The sequence below is a fragment of the Aspergillus mulundensis genome, assembly GCF_003369625.1.
Source record: "Aspergillus mulundensis strain DSM 5745 chromosome Unknown scaffold_6, whole genome shotgun sequence".
In the NCBI taxonomy this organism is placed as follows: Eukaryota; Fungi; Ascomycota; class Eurotiomycetes; order Eurotiales; family Aspergillaceae; genus Aspergillus; species Aspergillus mulundensis.
The window spans coordinates 1,367,099-1,383,848 of NW_020797894.1; the positions used below are offsets into that span (position 1 = coordinate 1,367,099).

The 16,750-nt window shown below is 53.2% G+C and overlaps 6 protein-coding genes across 6 annotated transcripts; 1 reads left to right on the forward strand and 5 right to left on the reverse strand.

The window, feature by feature from the left end:
* Positions 1 to 250: 250 nt before the first annotated feature.
* Positions 251 to 1,772, reverse strand: DSM5745_06632 (transcription factor SPN1; the record flags this gene model as incomplete). Its single annotated transcript, XM_026748648.1, has 4 exons — positions 251 to 503; positions 572 to 1,050; positions 1,103 to 1,185; positions 1,238 to 1,772. 4 exons carry the CDS (start codon positions 1,770 to 1,772, stop codon positions 251 to 253), a joined length of 1,350 nt encoding a protein of 449 aa, XP_026602952.1.
* A 1,039-nt stretch (positions 1,773 to 2,811) lies between these two features.
* On the reverse strand, positions 2,812 to 4,156 carry DSM5745_06633 (putative nucleoporin; the record flags this gene model as incomplete). Its single annotated transcript, XM_026748649.1, has 2 exons — positions 2,812 to 2,907; positions 2,963 to 4,156. 2 exons carry the CDS (start codon positions 4,154 to 4,156, stop codon positions 2,812 to 2,814), a joined length of 1,290 nt encoding a protein of 429 aa, XP_026602953.1.
* Positions 4,157 to 4,702: 546 nt separating this feature from the next.
* On the forward strand, positions 4,703 to 5,457 carry DSM5745_06634 (coiled-coil-helix-coiled-coil-helix domain-containing protein; the record flags this gene model as incomplete). The annotated part of the gene is made up of 4 exons (XM_026748650.1): positions 4,703 to 4,722; positions 4,816 to 5,040; positions 5,140 to 5,272; positions 5,359 to 5,457. The coding sequence occupies 4 exons, from the start codon at positions 4,703 to 4,705 to the stop codon at positions 5,455 to 5,457; spliced, it is 477 nt and encodes a 158-aa protein (XP_026602954.1).
* A 559-nt stretch (positions 5,458 to 6,016) lies between these two features.
* Positions 6,017 to 7,426, reverse strand: DSM5745_06635 (acyl-CoA-binding domain-containing protein; the record flags this gene model as incomplete). The annotated part of the gene is made up of 4 exons (XM_026748651.1): positions 6,017 to 7,037; positions 7,090 to 7,162; positions 7,228 to 7,341; positions 7,411 to 7,426. The coding sequence occupies 4 exons, from the start codon at positions 7,424 to 7,426 to the stop codon at positions 6,017 to 6,019; spliced, it is 1,224 nt and encodes a 407-aa protein (XP_026602955.1).
* Positions 7,427 to 8,031: 605 nt separating this feature from the next.
* Positions 8,032 to 9,749, reverse strand: DSM5745_06636 (putative GABA permease; the record flags this gene model as incomplete). Its single annotated transcript, XM_026748652.1, has 3 exons — positions 8,032 to 8,953; positions 9,009 to 9,569; positions 9,646 to 9,749. 3 exons carry the CDS (start codon positions 9,747 to 9,749, stop codon positions 8,032 to 8,034), a joined length of 1,587 nt encoding a protein of 528 aa, XP_026602956.1.
* Positions 9,750 to 11,291: 1,542 nt separating this feature from the next.
* DSM5745_06637 (putative jumonji family transcription factor) lies at positions 11,292 to 15,810 on the reverse strand (the record flags this gene model as incomplete). The annotated part of the gene is made up of 5 exons (XM_026748653.1): positions 11,292 to 13,185; positions 13,299 to 14,355; positions 14,414 to 15,342; positions 15,401 to 15,498; positions 15,559 to 15,810. The coding sequence occupies 5 exons, from the start codon at positions 15,808 to 15,810 to the stop codon at positions 11,292 to 11,294; spliced, it is 4,230 nt and encodes a 1,409-aa protein (XP_026602957.1).
* Between the last annotated feature and the right edge of the window lie 940 nt (positions 15,811 to 16,750).

The window sequence follows — 16,750 nt, forward strand, 5'->3', positions numbered from 1 at the left end:
GGGCTCTGCCCCAGTCGTACGATCACCGACCAAACACCGCTGCGCCGCTGCCGTCTGTTCCAGCCGCCAGGACTAATGATAACTAATCCATTATTCAGTCGATTGTTCGCGCTTTTGCTTATTATAGATCTTAAATTGATACAGAATGTTCCCTCGCCCGAGCGCCCGATCCGTGACGAATAATGGCAAATACAGAACTAAAGCTAAGAGGCTACAAGCATTCGAGCCGAGAGCCGATAAGCAAACCAAACTACCGCCGCGAGCCCTGCCCCTTCGTCGCAGCAATCTGTCGCGCGCGCATCTTCCGGAATCGATCTTCACCGCTCGCTCCCAGCGGTCGCGCGAACTTGCTCTCTTGCACCATCGTAGGTCGTGGAACGACGGTGTAGCTGGTATGTGAGATCTCGGCACGCGCACGGTTCGCCAGGCGCGGGGGAAGGAGCTCGCGTGCGCGCGCTTCAGCAGCGCTATCTTGGACCGACTTGACGCGCGAAGTGATTTTACTATGAGCAGTCAGCAAATATAAGCGCAAGACAGTGGAAGGAACAGAAACAGCAGGAGGATAACATACGTAGGATCGAATTCGGCTTCTTGGTACACTCGCTTGGAGTAGTCGTCGCTGCGCTGGAGAATTGGTCGCGTCCACTCAGCTAGCAGTCGCTCGGCCATGCGCTTAATACCCGGCTCTGGACGTTTGCTCCGCGTGTAGAACACCACTACCTTGCCAACGCCACTGGCGATCAAAGTTTCTTTATTAATCGGGAGCTTGCCCAGGGCGGTCATCAGATCGCGCTGGATGTTGTAGGCGGGGAGGGATCCATCGTCCAGCGGTTCGAGGAAGAACTTCACTGCCTCTAGCAGGTTGATCTCAGGATCGACTAAACTGTTGACGTATTGGTTGCGGTTGAGCAGCGAGACGACTTCAGGAAGCATCTTGAGCTTGTGCATGGCCGGTTTGCCTTCGCGACGATTGATGGCATCCATCTGTGCTGCGTGTGTCATGCGCTTGCGCATATCCTCGATCTCAGCATCTGCCATTTGTTCCAAGTCCTATGTATGTTAGCGACCGTAGCGCCAGCAATAACCTCGACCGCAAACATACAATGCCATCCTGCTTCCTAGCCCTTCTCTTGGTAGGCTTCTTCATCGCCTCGTCCATAGCGCGATCAAGCGCTCTCCGCCGACCTATACACCATTAGCACTTCCTACCCCACTACTTTCGCAGCACCAAACATACGGGTAGCAGGATCAAGCGTCTCCTCATCCTCTTCAATGGCCGCTTTCTTAGACTTTCTCCGCCTCCCACCAGCCTCCTGATCACTCCCACCTTCATCCTCCTCCGCATACCGTCGGCTCTTCTTCCGCCTGCCTTCTTTCTTCCTTCTCGACGCGCCCTCCTCTTCCGTCCTCTTCCTCTTATGCCGCCCAATAAGCTTCAGGTTCTCCTCGTCAATATCTAGCTGCGGGCGATCTTCAATATCCACATTCTCCGGATCGAAGTCCTCGAACTGCGCCTCGTCTACTTCTGAGAGAATCGACTCATCGTCCGAGTCGCCGAGGTTGTTCTCGAGTTCATCGTTCTCGTTTGTGTTCTCGTTCTCGTTGTCGTTGTCGACGGCCGGTTTGGCGTCGTTGTCATCCGCATCCGCATCATCGCCGCCTGCGCCTGGGGTTGGCGGCTGCACTGTCTCTTCGGCGTTCTGCTCGGTCTCGACCTCGGTTTCAATGGGAGGCGTAGTAGCCGTGGCTTTCAGCTCAGGGCTTGCAGACATGATGGATGTGTTGTATCAAGATATGTGGATGCGCGATGAAAGGGGAGAGTGAGAGTAAGGGCACCGTCAAACGGCCGAATGATATCAGGACCAGCCTCCAAGTTCAGTCCACGTAACAAAAGAGAAGTCGAATAGGGCCAAGGAATACACGATGAAGAAGCAGAATGAGATTGAAATGAGGCGATACAGCCGAGAAATAACAGTGGCAGGAGAGAGTGAAAGAGCCCGAAACAGAATGAAGCTGGGCGGTGGTGCGCGGCAGAATCTGTCCGGCCTGACTTTTCTTTCGGAGCTGATCTTCTGGAGAGTCAACAACACCATCTATAGCGCCTTATATCTTTCCAGCTTCGTTCTCTAATTCAGAATATACTTCAAGATGTTTGCTCCCCGTATGTACGCTCCTTGGTCGCTGATTCGCTGCAAAACAAGCTAACTGATCTTCCTACAGCCCAGGAATCTAAGGAAGACATCAAGGTACATCCCAGCAGACGTCCCGACCCCGAACAACGTCGCATTGCATGACTTTCCGGAACAACACTGACTTGCCCTATCACAGGCTGGTGAGGCCCAGGCCAACCAGACCGTCCGCATGGCCATCACCGGCGGAGTCCTCCTGTACCTCTGTACGTCTACATCCAGACCATCAACTTGATTATTGAGCTAATCAGTGATGATTGAAGCTCCCTTCGCCATCGACTTTGTCACGAAGTTCCTCTAATTTCATCGCCTTCATATGTACGGAGTACCCGCCATACGTATAATATGGCAAAAGGTTGAGGGCATTGAGCATTCCGGCGCACTTGAGATTTTGGAGCCTGGCCGTTCAGGAATGATGTATAATTACTGTACATTGGTATTTGATTTTCTTTTATAGTGATATGATATGTGAAACTTTCCCAATAGCATGACAGTTAAATGACATAACTCCATGCTCCGAATAGTGTACCTTGCGTCAACCGTAACCAAACCAAAAGCACTGTAGACGAAGCTGGTGCGGCGGAGTGTAAAAGAGAAGAAAGAGAGATGGTAAGCGCGATATCTAATTGACTGACTTTGTCGCCTCTTCGAAGTCCTTCTTTACGGACTCCAATTCCTTCTGTAAGTGTTGAATCTGAGAATGGTAATCGTCCAATACCTGCAAGAAGATGTTAGCAAGCTAGAATGGAGCAAAAATTGGTGGTGGAAGGTACCTTCTTAGCTTTCTTCATCGTCTCCTCATCCAACTCATCCTCCCCCTTCGCAGCAGTAGACCCAGCCCGTTCCAGCTCCACCTGTAGCCGCGTCGAGTGCTCTCGGATAGCCAGCATACGGGCCCAAATTTCCTCGCTACGACCGCTAAGCGTCGGGTCAAAAACGGAGGTTTCCAGCTTCGCAAGCTTCTTCTTTAGCTCCTCCTCAGCCTCATCCATCGCGTATCCTCTGTTCCGCAGAACCTGGGTCTTGGCAGCAAGCGCCAGGCACCGTTTGCTAAGTACAAGGTGTTTCCGGCGGGAATCGGCGATCTTGACGGAGATCTTCAGATCGTGACGCGAGAGCAGCTCAGTGAGGCAGTTGTTGATCTCATGCAGGCGCGCCTGCATCATAGTTAAGAAATCCTTTTGGCGCTGTGCGCGCTTGCCGAGTTCCCAGAACCCGCGCACCAGCACGGGAACGTAGTCGGAGCCTGGTCGTTGCCTTAGGGCGTCCTCCCATTTTGTTTCGTCGTCTTGCGGCCCGGGTTGGTAGAATGGTGCATTGCCTTCGCCGACGCTGTTGTACAGATACGTCCGGAAGGGAGAGTTGCGGTTGAAGTGATCCCATTTCTCTTTTACGATAGCCATCTGCATCGGCACTGTTCGGTGTACGCCCGTCACTGCGCGGCCTGGAGACCACAGACTCGACCCTTGCGGTTGCGTCGACTGGCCGAGTTGCGGTTGTTGCTGTTGGGCCCGTTGCTGAGCACCCCCGAGCAAAGAGCCGCCGCCAAAGACACTCTGCTGTTGCTGAGGTTGCTGTTGTTGTGTCTGGCCCAAGCCTCCAAAAATGCCTGATTGAGGCTGCTGCTGTGCTTGTTGTTGTTGTCCACCTCCTAAAGTACCGCCAAATAGACCCCCCGCCGGCTTCTGCGGCCCTTGTCCGCTCCCCAACGGCCCTCCAAACAGTCCACCTGTAGTCGACGCTTGCTGCGGCTGCTGCTGCGTTTGCCCGAAAAGCGACGGCTTCTGCTGCGTGGTCGAACCGAATATCGAACTACCGGTCTGCTGAGGCTGTGGTGTCGCGGTTGATGTTCCAAAAGCACTCTGTTGTGTCCCTGTATTTGGAGTGGTGCCGAAGGGGCTCGCTTTGGCCGTGTTCGAAAACAGGCTGAGCGATTGACCGGGCTGTTGGCCTCCGAAGAGCGACATTTCGAGGCTTTGTAATGGACGCGCTAGGACAACGTTTGATGGATCGGCAGATATATAGGTATATCGATAGCGTAGGTATGCGCTGCGCTGCGGTAAAAGAGGTCGAGTTTGGAGCTGCTCAAAAAAATTATGAACAAAGCAGAGCGCGTAACTTTTCCTGGTCTTTCTATTTCCAACCGCGATACCTAAGCGCCGCTCCAGCTGAGGACAAGAATTCAATCGCAGCAGCTCGCAAAGTAGGCAAATTCCTAGCTTCGACCGCCAGACTCGATATTGATTCCCATCGGCAGCTGTTGTGTTTTGGCAGATGTCACGTGAAGCTTTCTGCCAGTAGCTACCACATCGACACCTCAGGCTGCAGGCTGTCCCGTGACCTCAAGCCCGACAGCAACGAGCAGCAACCAATCAGCACACAGCAAAAACCGACTGTCCAATTCCCGCTCCGTCCGGTAACTGAGGTCAACCCGCCATATTGGAAGCTCCCCAGCCCGCACTATCCATTATACAGTCAATTGAACGCGCGCATCGCCTCAATCACCGCCCACCATGTCGCGCAGGGAGCCCCAGTACGTCCTCACGCTCTTCAATCCTTCCTCAATCCCGGGGAGACGCTATTCCCTCCGACCGCGCAGTGCATCTGTCTAACAACGGCATTACAGGTTCAACCAACAAAACCTCTACGACCCCACGCCTATGCCCAATGGCATTCCCAAGGTAGCCGAGATCGGAGCGACTTCTGCGCCGCTGACCAGTGCCGCCTACTTCATTGGAGACCGATGCAAGGCGTTCAACGATGACTACATGAAGTGCAAGGACGAGTCAAAAGCAGGAGAGCTTGAGTGCTTGAAGGAGGGACGGAAGGTCACCCGCTGCGCGGCTAGTGTGTATGTTCGGTCGCTGTCATCTTTACGTTATGACAAAGGGAGGGGAAGAGGCTGGACTGGCGGGTAGAATGAATAGGGCGCTGACGAGCTTCCGTACAGTATTAAGGACATCAACACCCACTGCCTGCAACAGTTCAACACTCACTGGGAATGCCTCGAGAACAACAACCACCGACTGTGGGAGTGCCGCAAGCAGGAGATGGATTTGAACAAGTGTGTTTTCGACAAGCTGGTGCGTGGCCCCGGCCATATGCTACTATCTTGGCTATGGGTTTCCGCTGTGATTACCCGGAACCAAAATCTAACTATCTGCAACAGGGCCTCAAGAAGACCATCCCCGGCGCCCCCGAGAACCAGACCCCGGTGCATCTCCGACCCAAGCAGCTGTACGCTTCCTTCCCCGGCCCGCAATATTAATCAGCCAACAACTACAAATCAAACGTTTTGTCATACGTTTACTAGAGAAAATGAATGCAGTGCCAATGGTTCTTGCGGGTCTCTGTCTCCTGTGTCTTTAGTTTCGTTATCAGTGTCGCCATGGTCTGGATTTGATCGGGATGTATTTGTGTACATATTAGCATCAGGAATGTCGTTATTTTTATGTTTGAGAGTCCATGCAAGCTGGCATGTGAACACTGCAGTGCAGTGCAGTGCCCTAAGTCAGACCGGGTATCCGTATCTATGCTAGAATACAGGAGTATACCTCTACCCAACACCATTGACACGTGAGAATGAATATGAGAGAGTGAGCAAACTTTGATAGACGGAAGATGTGCCAGGAAATGACATGCAGACGTATGGAATGACTTGAGAAGCCCAAAAAAACCTGAAACAGAAACCCCAAGTAAATAAAGAGGAAGGGAGCCCTCTAGCCACTTAATATATACCAGAACGGAAGAGAGTACGGTGCATAGAATGAGACTCACGGACAGAGAAGCGAAACCAAGTCGGGAAAAATGAAAAGATACGAAAAGACTCAAGGAGATATATATACTTTCCTTACACCCCTCAAGGCCCTCAGCCCTATCAAACGCGCCTTCACGACTGACCATCCAGCTTTGAGCTGCTCCTCGAGCCGCCGGTCCCGACGTAACCGCATCCAGATCAATAACATTCCCAGGATAGCCAAGTCCCAGATAATCTGTCGAAGGGTTACCCAGACCAGCCATCGAAGCCAGGCCCAGACGCCTGACCTCCGACGGGCTGCTAAGGCACGTGCTTCCATTTGCTCGCGGGCAGCGGCGATCTCGGCGGTCATTTTAGTCAAGGCCTGCTCGACTCTGCGGCGCCATCGCCGGCTGTCAATGTCGTCTTTATTCTGTTGCATTAGCATGCCTCCTGGACGGGGGAATTCGTTCGTTGGGTTTAGATGGTGGTCTTTACCGTTGGGGTTGCGGTTGCGATTGCGTTTCCGACTTTGAGGGTCATCTAGGATGCGACCTGTGTATGGTTGTTGATTATCGTCGTCTTCATCGATGAGGCCGTCCAATTCAGCTTCCACTTCCTCATCACTTTCGTAAAGATTGGCCTGAGCCTCAGCGTATTCTTCCTCGTCTTCATCCTCCTCTAGGTTGTTGCCTTCATCGTCAACTGCTTGGTCCAGCCCTCGTTCGCGATCGTAGTTCATCCGCGCCGCACGCCGTTGGTAGACGTCATCGGGCTGACTAACGGGACTTAATACACGAAGTCTGGAATCTCCTCGGGAGGCGGATTCCGTATACTGATACTCTGGATTCTGCGCCAGTTGCGCGCTTATACTCCCATACGGCGATTGCGGTTGCGGAATCGGAGGAAACCCGGTAGACTGTACAGGGCTCGAAGTGGACGACGAAGATATATTCGACTTAACCTGATCCCAGACAAACTCAAGTTCGGCGACGAGCTCGCGCGCCTCCGCCGTCTGCGAAGCGTAGGTGTGCATCGTTTCGACAAGTGTCGTGATATATCGTCGTTTGGCCTCGGTGCGGGAAAGACCCCGTTGAGAAAACCAGGCGTCCCTGCAGCGAGTCAACAAGCAGCCATCAGCTTTAAGGTGCAAGATGGACATACCACTTCTCGCATTCCATATAAACATCCGCCGTATTTCCCACCGGCCGGTCCATTACCCCTTCGACGTCCCCCTCTGAATCCACGTTAGCTATTACTTCTCAACGTCTAGTGCACGATATATGCCAATCCAACTCTTACCCATGCTCTGTTTGTAGAGTCCATAGAGTTTGAGCCGTTCCGTAGCGGGCGGCCTCGCGGTGCCGGTACGGGGAATACGCTTGACGGTGTGGAGGGCATGGACGAAGACTCGATCTATTAGGCACGTTAGTTACATCTCGGACCAGATTATTCCAGACAACATAATTCAAGAGCTTGACGCACCCACAGAGTCCGACATTGCGAATTAAGAAGAGTCGGGATTGAGCTCGTGCTTCATCAGAGCGGAATTGCGCATCGATATAGGCGGGACTCCGTCATGGAGATTTAGAGGCGACAAAAAGCCCGATACAGGAATATCGAGTGATAAGGTTAAATGTTCACCGTAAATTGGCTATATAAGATCCGTCAAGCTGATCGGACCTCAGTGAGCTTCCCCGGATTGCGTTGCGTGGTTCGGCGGAGACAGAGAGGGGAAGCGATCCACGCGTCTATCGTCAGAGATAAGAAATCGATTTGTCCAGTCTGGATATGAAACGGTGGCAAGGACAGGATTCAAACTCCAGTTCAACTGTGAGAAGCGTTATGGGAGTTGTGATGACTGATTGACTGCCGCAGTGTTGTTGATTGTCCGGGGGAGTTGGTCGGTCGACCAGTTGGACCGCGGTTCTCGGAGACGCTGCTGCCCTTCTCCATCCCCCTGTGATTGCCCTCGTCCGAGTCCACTTCAACACTTCTACTTTATACTCCCGAGATTCACGGACACATCACTTGACTAGATACTCTACAGCACAATCAGTCTTTCGTTAAAACAGTATATATTCCGTCAGTCAATCATAAGTCTCGCTATTCCTTCTCAACGGTTCCCAATCTCGAACCCGAACCCGCCGGCTCTGGGTCAACAACAGGCTTCTCCGGCACAACTCCAGGTGTATCCTGGAACTGCTCCGTCGGAATCGGTGGGCCCGTGAAGTGCTTTCGCGCATAAGCGAAGTACCAGGTTACACTAATAGCCGCGAAACCTGCAAACACAACGCTAGCATAGTTCATCGAGCTCGCATCAACAGGCAGCGAAACAGGCATACAACAAATCACGACGGCTAGACAAATCCACAAGATGGTTACAATGTTGATGGCGTATCCAAACCGGCCGAGCGAAAAGGAAGAATGTTTGACAGCTTGACGACCGCGAAGCACGGAGATGAAAACCGGCAGAGCGTATGAGGCAGATAGACAGATCGTTGCCACGCCTGTGAATGCATTGAAGGCCGCGCTTGAGCCGAAGTAAATCAGGCCAAGGAGGCAGATCACTGTCGTAGAGAGGATGATTGCCCACACGGGGACATCCAATCTTTTGTTGACTCTTCTCCAGAGCCGAAAGCCCGGGATGGCGCCGTCCCGCGCAAAAGCATATGTGCATCGGCTGGCAGCTGTCAAGGAGCCGATACCCGCAAACATCAGGATACCTAGGATAAGGAAGAGCAGGCCAAATCCACCTCCCGCCGACCCGGTGGCGGTCTTGAATACCAACCCAATCGGCTGTCCACTCGCGACATCGAGCAGCGTTTTGATATCCGGCAGCACGAACAGGATTGGAATCAGATATATCAGACCGGTAACACCCGCCGCGATGACAGACAGGACAATCGCCTTCGGGACCTCACGATGCGGGTTCTGTACTTCTTCACACATGGCTGCCACCATTCCATACCCAGTGAGTGTATAAGCAGCCTGCTGCAATCCAACGAAGAACGCCCACCCGGACGGCCTAGACTCGATTAGCAACCGTTTTGTTTACACTCAGGGTATTGGCTAGAACCGACCAACCACTCTCACTCGCATCGAAATGCCCAAACACAAACTTCCCATTTCTCCTATCATCGGCCATGCTCAACAACACAACAAGAATAACAATCACACTCCCACCTGTCCAAAAGATACAAACCTTGTTAATGAGGTCCAGCCACCTCGATGCAAAGATATTGACAAGCGCACAAACCCCAATGACGGCCCAGAACATGATAATGGTCTGCCAAGCGGTGGCCACGAAATCCTCATTCCAAAGCGAAATCGCACTGAGTATCAACTGGCCCCCACTGAACGTGATACTTAGTGTCACAGTCCAGTTCCCCACAAGCGTCAACCACCCGTCTATGAAACTCATCATCGGCGCCCACTCCTTCGTCGGTAGCATTGCACTCCAGTAGTAGACGCCACCTGCGGTTGGATAAACAGCGCAGATTTCGGCGAGGGATGATGCGATAGCTATGGAGATGAGGGTTACGAAGACCCAACCCCAGATTATGGAGACGGACTGGCCATCTGTGAGTGTGATGTAAAGCGTTGTGCTGAGGCCGAACGGGGCGGCCATTATTGCAAACGAACTATTCTCGCCATAGCATTAGCTCATTGTACTGGTGCTTTGAAGGGGAGTAGAAGATTGAGGGGAGGGCGAAATACAGTCCGAGGATACTCAGCATACTGAGATTGCGGGGGAGTTCGCTCTTGTAGCCCATACGGGCCAGGGCCTCGTCGGCGCTGGCGTCGACGGACGATTGGCGCATGGCGGGCACGGCTGATTCTTTGAAATCAAATAGTCTCACAGCATGAATCAGAAGTAAAGAAACGGTCCTCAGCTCTCCAGGAGTCCAGAAGAAGGTAAAGCAATTGAAGACAGCGGGGAATAATGAGCTGGAGAATACGAAGTGCGGAATGCGGAGGCGGGATGGGAACCGTAGTTTAAGCTGGAGCTGAAGAGGGGAAGTCAGACGAGTTACTATGAATCATGATGCAGGAGCGTCATTCCATTCCGAAGCAGGCGAGCCTCCTGATTATCAAGGAAAAGGAAAAGGGAAGGAAAGCTTGCGACGTCGTATCCGGTCTCGGGCGCGTTTCGGCATTGGTCACGAATTGCTGGTTCAGATAACGAAGGAAGATAGAAAGATAAAACGGAGTGGTCGCTGGGTCATGCGATGATATATTATCGCGTTGTATTAATATCTTCATCTGCTAAGTAAATCTTGGATCCCTGATAAGCACATGGCCCGCTGCACCTGCTCAGACTTGCAGCCTCGGAGATATGACGACTTGGAGATAGGTGGGCCGCAGCCTTCCCGATCCCGAACCATGGCGCTTTCTCAACATTAATCGGACTTCACCCACAATATATTATGGCAGGACTCGGTGTTTTACGTGGATTCAAGTATATATTCATTTATTCATTCATAGTTATCGTTTCCAACATGCATCACGGCGAATTGTCACTAGCAAGTGACGGCTGCCACATCTGTCAATCGTTCACGTCCCCAGCGAGCCTGCTGCAACATGCCGGTTCCTTCATGGACGGAGATGAGCGCCAAGATTGAAGAGAAGGGGAGGGGAGGGAGCGAGCTTGGTGGGTAAGCCAAAGTGAGACATGGGGGAGGGCGACAGGAGTGTAGAAGGGGGAACAGCCAAGTAGGTAGGCGTAGGGGCGTGGGAATTCGGGGGGTATCAAATGGGAAAATGTATGGCACAGGAGACAAGCATTTATCTTCCTCTAGAACAGAGAAACGCAAGATTTTGTCTTTCATCATCTCTGCTTTTGCTTTGGGTTGTTCTTTGTTTTGGGGACGGTGAGGGAAGGCGAGAAAGAGGTCGATATCGAAGGTATAAACCGAAAAGGCCGACAGTAGGACCCATAATCTCCAAATGAGTACGTGCAGAGGCAGACACTTCGGCGGACAGGTGTATAGAAGCGCCGGGTTGTCGTGCGGTGTAGTTTGTCGGGTGGAAAGCCACAAGAGCGTGGCTGCCATCAGCCCGGCTTTCCGTCCGGTGCTGCCCATTCTCGAGGTTCGGTTTTATGGAAAGCAAAGGGAACATAGCAGCATGAACACGGCAGGTAAAGCAAGTCCCCGAGCTGGACCACAACTGGCCAGCTAGCGTCAACTCTGGCCATAAGTCGTCATGACTCGAGAGTGAGGACGAGGAATCCCTGCAAAAAAACGAAGGACACAGCAAAAATACAAACGCCCGTCATGCAGTCGTCAATCCTTATAAATCGTTACATGATGATGCAGTTACAGCGGCATGTCTATAAGCAGTCACAGTCAAGTCAAAGCGGATCAAGGGCTAAGAGCGCCACCAAGATCGTCGGGGTTGTCCAGGCCGAAACCAGCCATGTCAACAGAGTGCAGCGAGCCGGGCCCGCCACGACCAAGGGAAATATCGGACGATGCATAGTCATGCTTCAGCCGTTCGTGGTGAGGACCAAAGAACGGTCGATTCTCTTCGTTGGGCGTATTTCCATCACCGGCGGCCCACGGGCCATGTTGCCAGAACCGGGTATTGGCTTGTTGGTCACCGAATAGATCGTGGTGGTCATGGTGAACTTCGGTTCCGTGGTGGGTGAAGTCGTTTGGTGAGTGGAATCGGAGCTGCGACCGGCTAAAATTGGAGCACGGCGAATCCGCCCGCAACGGAAAGTCAAGGCCTGACAAAGGCATGTCTTCAACAGTTGTAATGTCGATGGTTGGGTTCTCAGTCCGTTGGGCCAACGCTGACGAGAGTCGGAAATTCGAGGAGGAACTTTGGCGGCTATGAGGGGCCGACCGTTCTATGGCTCTTTGGACGAAACTGCCACATGTCTTGAGGATCTTTTCCTGGTTCTCAGGGGAAAGACTGGCAAAGTAGTCGTTTGCTAGCGAAGGCTTAGGGAGCTCTGGCTCGTGACGGGTGAGACCAAACGTCGTGCGGGCGTACTCGGTGAACCCCGACGGCATATCGTATGGAGATTGATACACAGTGGGAGCCTGCTCACGTTGCAGCTCGAGATATGCGTACTTCCGAGGTAGTTTGGGGGCGGCCCCATTGATCTTGTTTGTCGCCTCTTGTTTCACGGTTTCCGATTCTTTCTTCTGAAGCACATCTAACCGGTCGCGGTGGCTGATAAGTGAGAATCGCAGCATCTGTAATAACCGGGTGACTTCTTCTGAGCGCATGTTCAAGGGTTGCATCGGCAAGAGTGTTCCGTCGGGCGCACGAGGCTGGACACGCTGTTGAGCCATGGCAAGCTCCAATTTTTCGAGGCCATTTGACGGCGGTACAGAGCCCATAGGCCCCAGAAGAGTCTCTACGACCAATTCTGGAGCGACGATGGTGTACCCAGCAAAGACGTTGGCATGGTCGGTGATCTGGGCCAGGCGACGGCGAGCGATGAGCTCACGGACATTGGCAAAATTATTGGCGGGGAGGTGGCTGCTAGCGGTCGGGAGAGAGCCGTTCGTGTTCTGCTGCTGCTGCTGATGACTGTGCTGCTGCTGAGATTGGAGATGAGCTTTGGTGAAATGCGGGTACGGGGCATGGCGGGCAGATTGATTTGGTAGAGAGCGATAGGCTGACGGCATCGCAGAAGCAGCAACAGCAGCAGAAGTCGGAGCGGCGGGGGAAGAGCGAGGAGGAGCAGCAAAAGGAGGGCGCGGCGGCAGCAAAGGGCGGGAGGCAGCAGCAGCAGCAGCGACAGCGGAGGCGGTGGTGGTTGCGGCGGCAGAAGAAAGGAGGTGAGGAGGAGGGGCAGTCAAAACATAGGAAGGCAGACGGTGGTGGGGGTAGGAGGGGAGTCGGGCCATCACGGCGCCAAGGGACTTGACGCTGTCTAGGAAATTCGACCGCGGGTTGTGGACGGACACGCTAGGGTTGTGTGTATATTGAGCCCTACACTCGGTCGATGACTGGCCCAAATAATACCAGATCTGTTCCATCTTGTCCAGGTTGACCTGCACCGCTGGTGGGGCTGCAGGACGGTTAGTGCTGTCCACCGTCTCAAACTCGGCCCACTGATACGGAGATCGCCCGTCGCCAAACGGATTTCCTGCCACCGGCAGCGCAGAATTCAATTCCCTCCGAGTTTCGGGCTTCCGAGCGAGATGCGCGGGAAGTGGCTTGATGCCAGCCGCCACGGGAGCAAAGTTGCTCCTTCGTACGACGAGCATCCAACGATATGGTAACTCGATAACGTCCCTGAGCCATGCAGCAGTCAGCTTTCACGTGTCCGAAAGAGGAAAAAGGCAAACAGATCACCCCACTATAGATCGGACATCATCGGAGGGAGGGCGGGGGAGTTTTTGACTTACCCTCGCGGGAGCACCTTGACCTGCAAAGTGCGTTCCGCAGGCCGGTTCTCAAGGACGACCGCTCCAGTAATCTCCTTGTCAACCTGGAACTGCAACAGGTCGCCAACAGCAAGTCGCCGTGCGGTCTCCATCAACTTACGATCATTGTCGGGAGACTCGCTGGTGACCATCCATGTCGGTTTCTTCTGTCGGTGGTATTTGCACTTCAAATCAACGCTGGGGATAGAGTACTGGTTTCCATCGTCTGCAACAACGGTGATCGAGCCCTCTTCCACCTGTACTCCGGCTAGGAGTGCGCAGGTGGCGTGATAAGACCGCGTGCACTTGCCAAAGTTGCATTGGAAGCAAGCCCCGCGCACCTCGCGGCAGAAGAGGCACTTGAGTCCCATCCGAGCCTTCGGAATCTTGTCGATATCACAAACAACCTCTTTGCCAGATTCATCGCGCAAAATGCTGGTTTCTTCGGTGTACAGAGCACACCTTCTATGAGCGTGAGACTTTCCATCCTCGGTCGGCAACAGATCTTCATAGTCGAGATCGTTGGGGCACAAAAGACAAGGTAATCTTCGCTCGATACTCATATCCGCCCTCATGCGCTTGGCCTTGGTCATATCACCATCATGCTTGCGCTTGCGGCCACGGTTGGACGTTTTTTCTGGCACACTACGCGGAGGGGTCAGGAGGTCAGAAGCACCCTCATATCCGTCCAGGTCACTGTCGTATTCGCCATAGTATTCGGGAGTTGATTCGCCGCGCAATTTACGCTCAATGTCGTCTACGTCAATCCAGACGCTGTCGGACTCGCAGTTGCATTTCTTAGCGACCCGACCATAGTCGAGCCACTTTTCGGTTGCAAAGTTGACGGACTCGGCACAGTTGTACCCAAGGTTGTATCCGGAATGATATCCATAAGGGTATGTGATCACAAACTCACCCTCATAATGCACCATTCTGTTCACAGTGATGCCGTACTGGGACTTGAGAAGACTGGGTGAGACGAGGTAAGTCTTGTGACGGAGGAACTGGTCACAGGTCTTTGCATCACTAGGCCAGATGCCTGGAGTTACGGTTAGAATTGCTGTCTGCGCTAACGGGGATATCTATGACCAACTTACTTTTCATTGCCTGTTCAAAACGGGGCGCATCTTCTTGAGATATACTATACCACTGTTTGGGAGCACCAAAATGGATGTAGTTGATACTGTACAGATCCACATCCTCCAGGTGCCACGCGAATGTCGCCTTCCACATACCGAGATACAGATATGCAGTGTTGACACCAGGAACTTTTTGTCCGATGACATCGAGAAGATTCGGCAACTTGGCGACGTTCCAACATGTCGTATTGTCATCAAAGAGGGAACCCGGCATGTCTGCACCATACATGGGGTTGTTGAACATGAGAGACTTCCAGTAGGCGGTTTCGAGCTCTTCGCATCGCTCGTGGGTATAGTCCTCGTTGTCATGAATGCGGTAATCGAAGTTTTTGTACGCCTCTTCATCGACGTGGTCGATCGTGTCACCCTTGTTTTGCTTTCTTCGCGCAGTGACCGACTTGGGCTGTCGTCCTCTCGGTTTCGGCAGAGACTCGCCATCGCTGAGCGCTTCTGATTTTGTCTCAACGGGGTTGGATTCTGGAGAAACCGGCGTTGGCGGACCTTCGGGTTTGATCTTGTCCATACCCTCATCCGCGGTAGGCTCTTCTTTGATTTTGACAGGCTCCTCTTTCACTTTGGCCTGGTTCGATCGCTTGGGAGGACGTCCAGGCCCCCGCTTCGGAGTATCAGCCCGGGCTGTCTGAGGCTTGGGAGCCGGCGCTGCACGGGTAGCGCGCTCTAGCTTTCTTCTCCTTTCTCCCCGTCGAGCCGGCGGCTGATGACTACCATCTTCGCAGAGCCCTTTCCACTGTGGCAAGTTGTATGATCTTTGTTTCTCGATGTTGGCCTGAGTGTATGTTCCGTGGGAGCCGTGGAACTCCTGCATGATTGGGTTCTTCACACGGATCTTCTTGACTGCTTCGTCGAGGGGCGGAAGGGCATCTCTCCTGGAAAAGAGATGTGCGTCAGCTAGTTTCAGCGTTTCCGAGACCCGGAAAGGTTTACCATTCTTTAGGCGGGATAACTTTGACGATTCCTGAGCGCATCCCATACTTATCAACTCGCTTGATGAAGGACTGGAAATCGCGAAACTGGTCCATGGTCTGAAACAAGCCCCGTCAGCCAACAGCCCAAATTATGCTCTCCGCGGCAAAGCGACTTACGGGCTTGAAAACGGGTATCTTGCCGCCTCCATAATAATGATCCGGCTCAATCTCCTCTTCCTCTTCCTCCGGTATAGCTTCCTGGGCGCTCGCAGGCTTCGAATCGAGTTCCAGGTCGGAGAGTTCAGAGGGCGCGCCATCCGGGCCATCCTTCTTGCCGTTGACGCTGTGAGGGGGCGTGATCGAAGCCGCATCAGTCGCAGGCCCGCCTGCAATCGGCTCGAAAAGAGGGCGATCAACCGTCGCAGCCATCGCCATGCAGTGTATCGAAATCACAAATGAAAGTCGTTCAGGAGATCAAGCAGATGCCGTCGTCGATATATGCGACCGCTGATCGACGGCAGGTATTCAATCCCAGCGGTCAGGGAAGTCGAGAAAAGAGGGCGGCAGATGTGTACTTTCTTTTTCGATTCGTTCGCTATCCGGGAGGCTGTAGGCGCAGTGTTTTTATTGCCGGACTCCGTTGAGCTCGCTCGAAAAAGATAAAGCGGTCGTGGTGGGAAAAAGAACAGGTAGATACAGATATAATGACGCCGAAGAATTCAAACTCCCCTGAGGCAAACAATAGCTAGAACAGGTAGGCAGTCGCTCATTGATGCAGGAAGGGGGTTGGAGAAAAGACGAACGAAGCCGCAGCGCAGGGCGGATACGAGATAAGGGACCGGGGTCGAGCTAGGCTAAGGCAGTTCAGTTAATTAGCGAGTATTGAACGGCCTCGGTCTCGCCAGCATTAAACGGACGTCAGCGCTTTCGCTCAGTCCTGCGAATGCGGATTATGGCACGAGGTTTGCGGTCGTTGCGTCAGGAGAGGGATATCGACGCTAGTTCGGCAATAAGTGCAGAGGTCTGACGGGCTGAGGCAGGATAGTAGTTGTTAGTGAGTGGAAGAAAGCAGGGGGACAGAATCACGTCGGAAGGTCTCGAGATGTGGAACCAGCGTCTGGCCTGATTTGCGCGAGCGAGCGCTGGAACGGGCAAGAGTGGAATGATGGGCGCTGCATGCCTGGGCGCTAAGGCACCAGGCTAGGCTGGGTTCGGAATAGTCCAGACCGCTAGTGTATCCTTACGTACCTCGCTGTAATTCTGCCCGGTGTCGGTGTCAGGTCAGCTTTGAAGATGGAGAGAATGGTTGAAGGTAGGAGTATATACAAAGTAAATTCAGCAAGAGCCCTGACCAGCTCACAATTGCCAG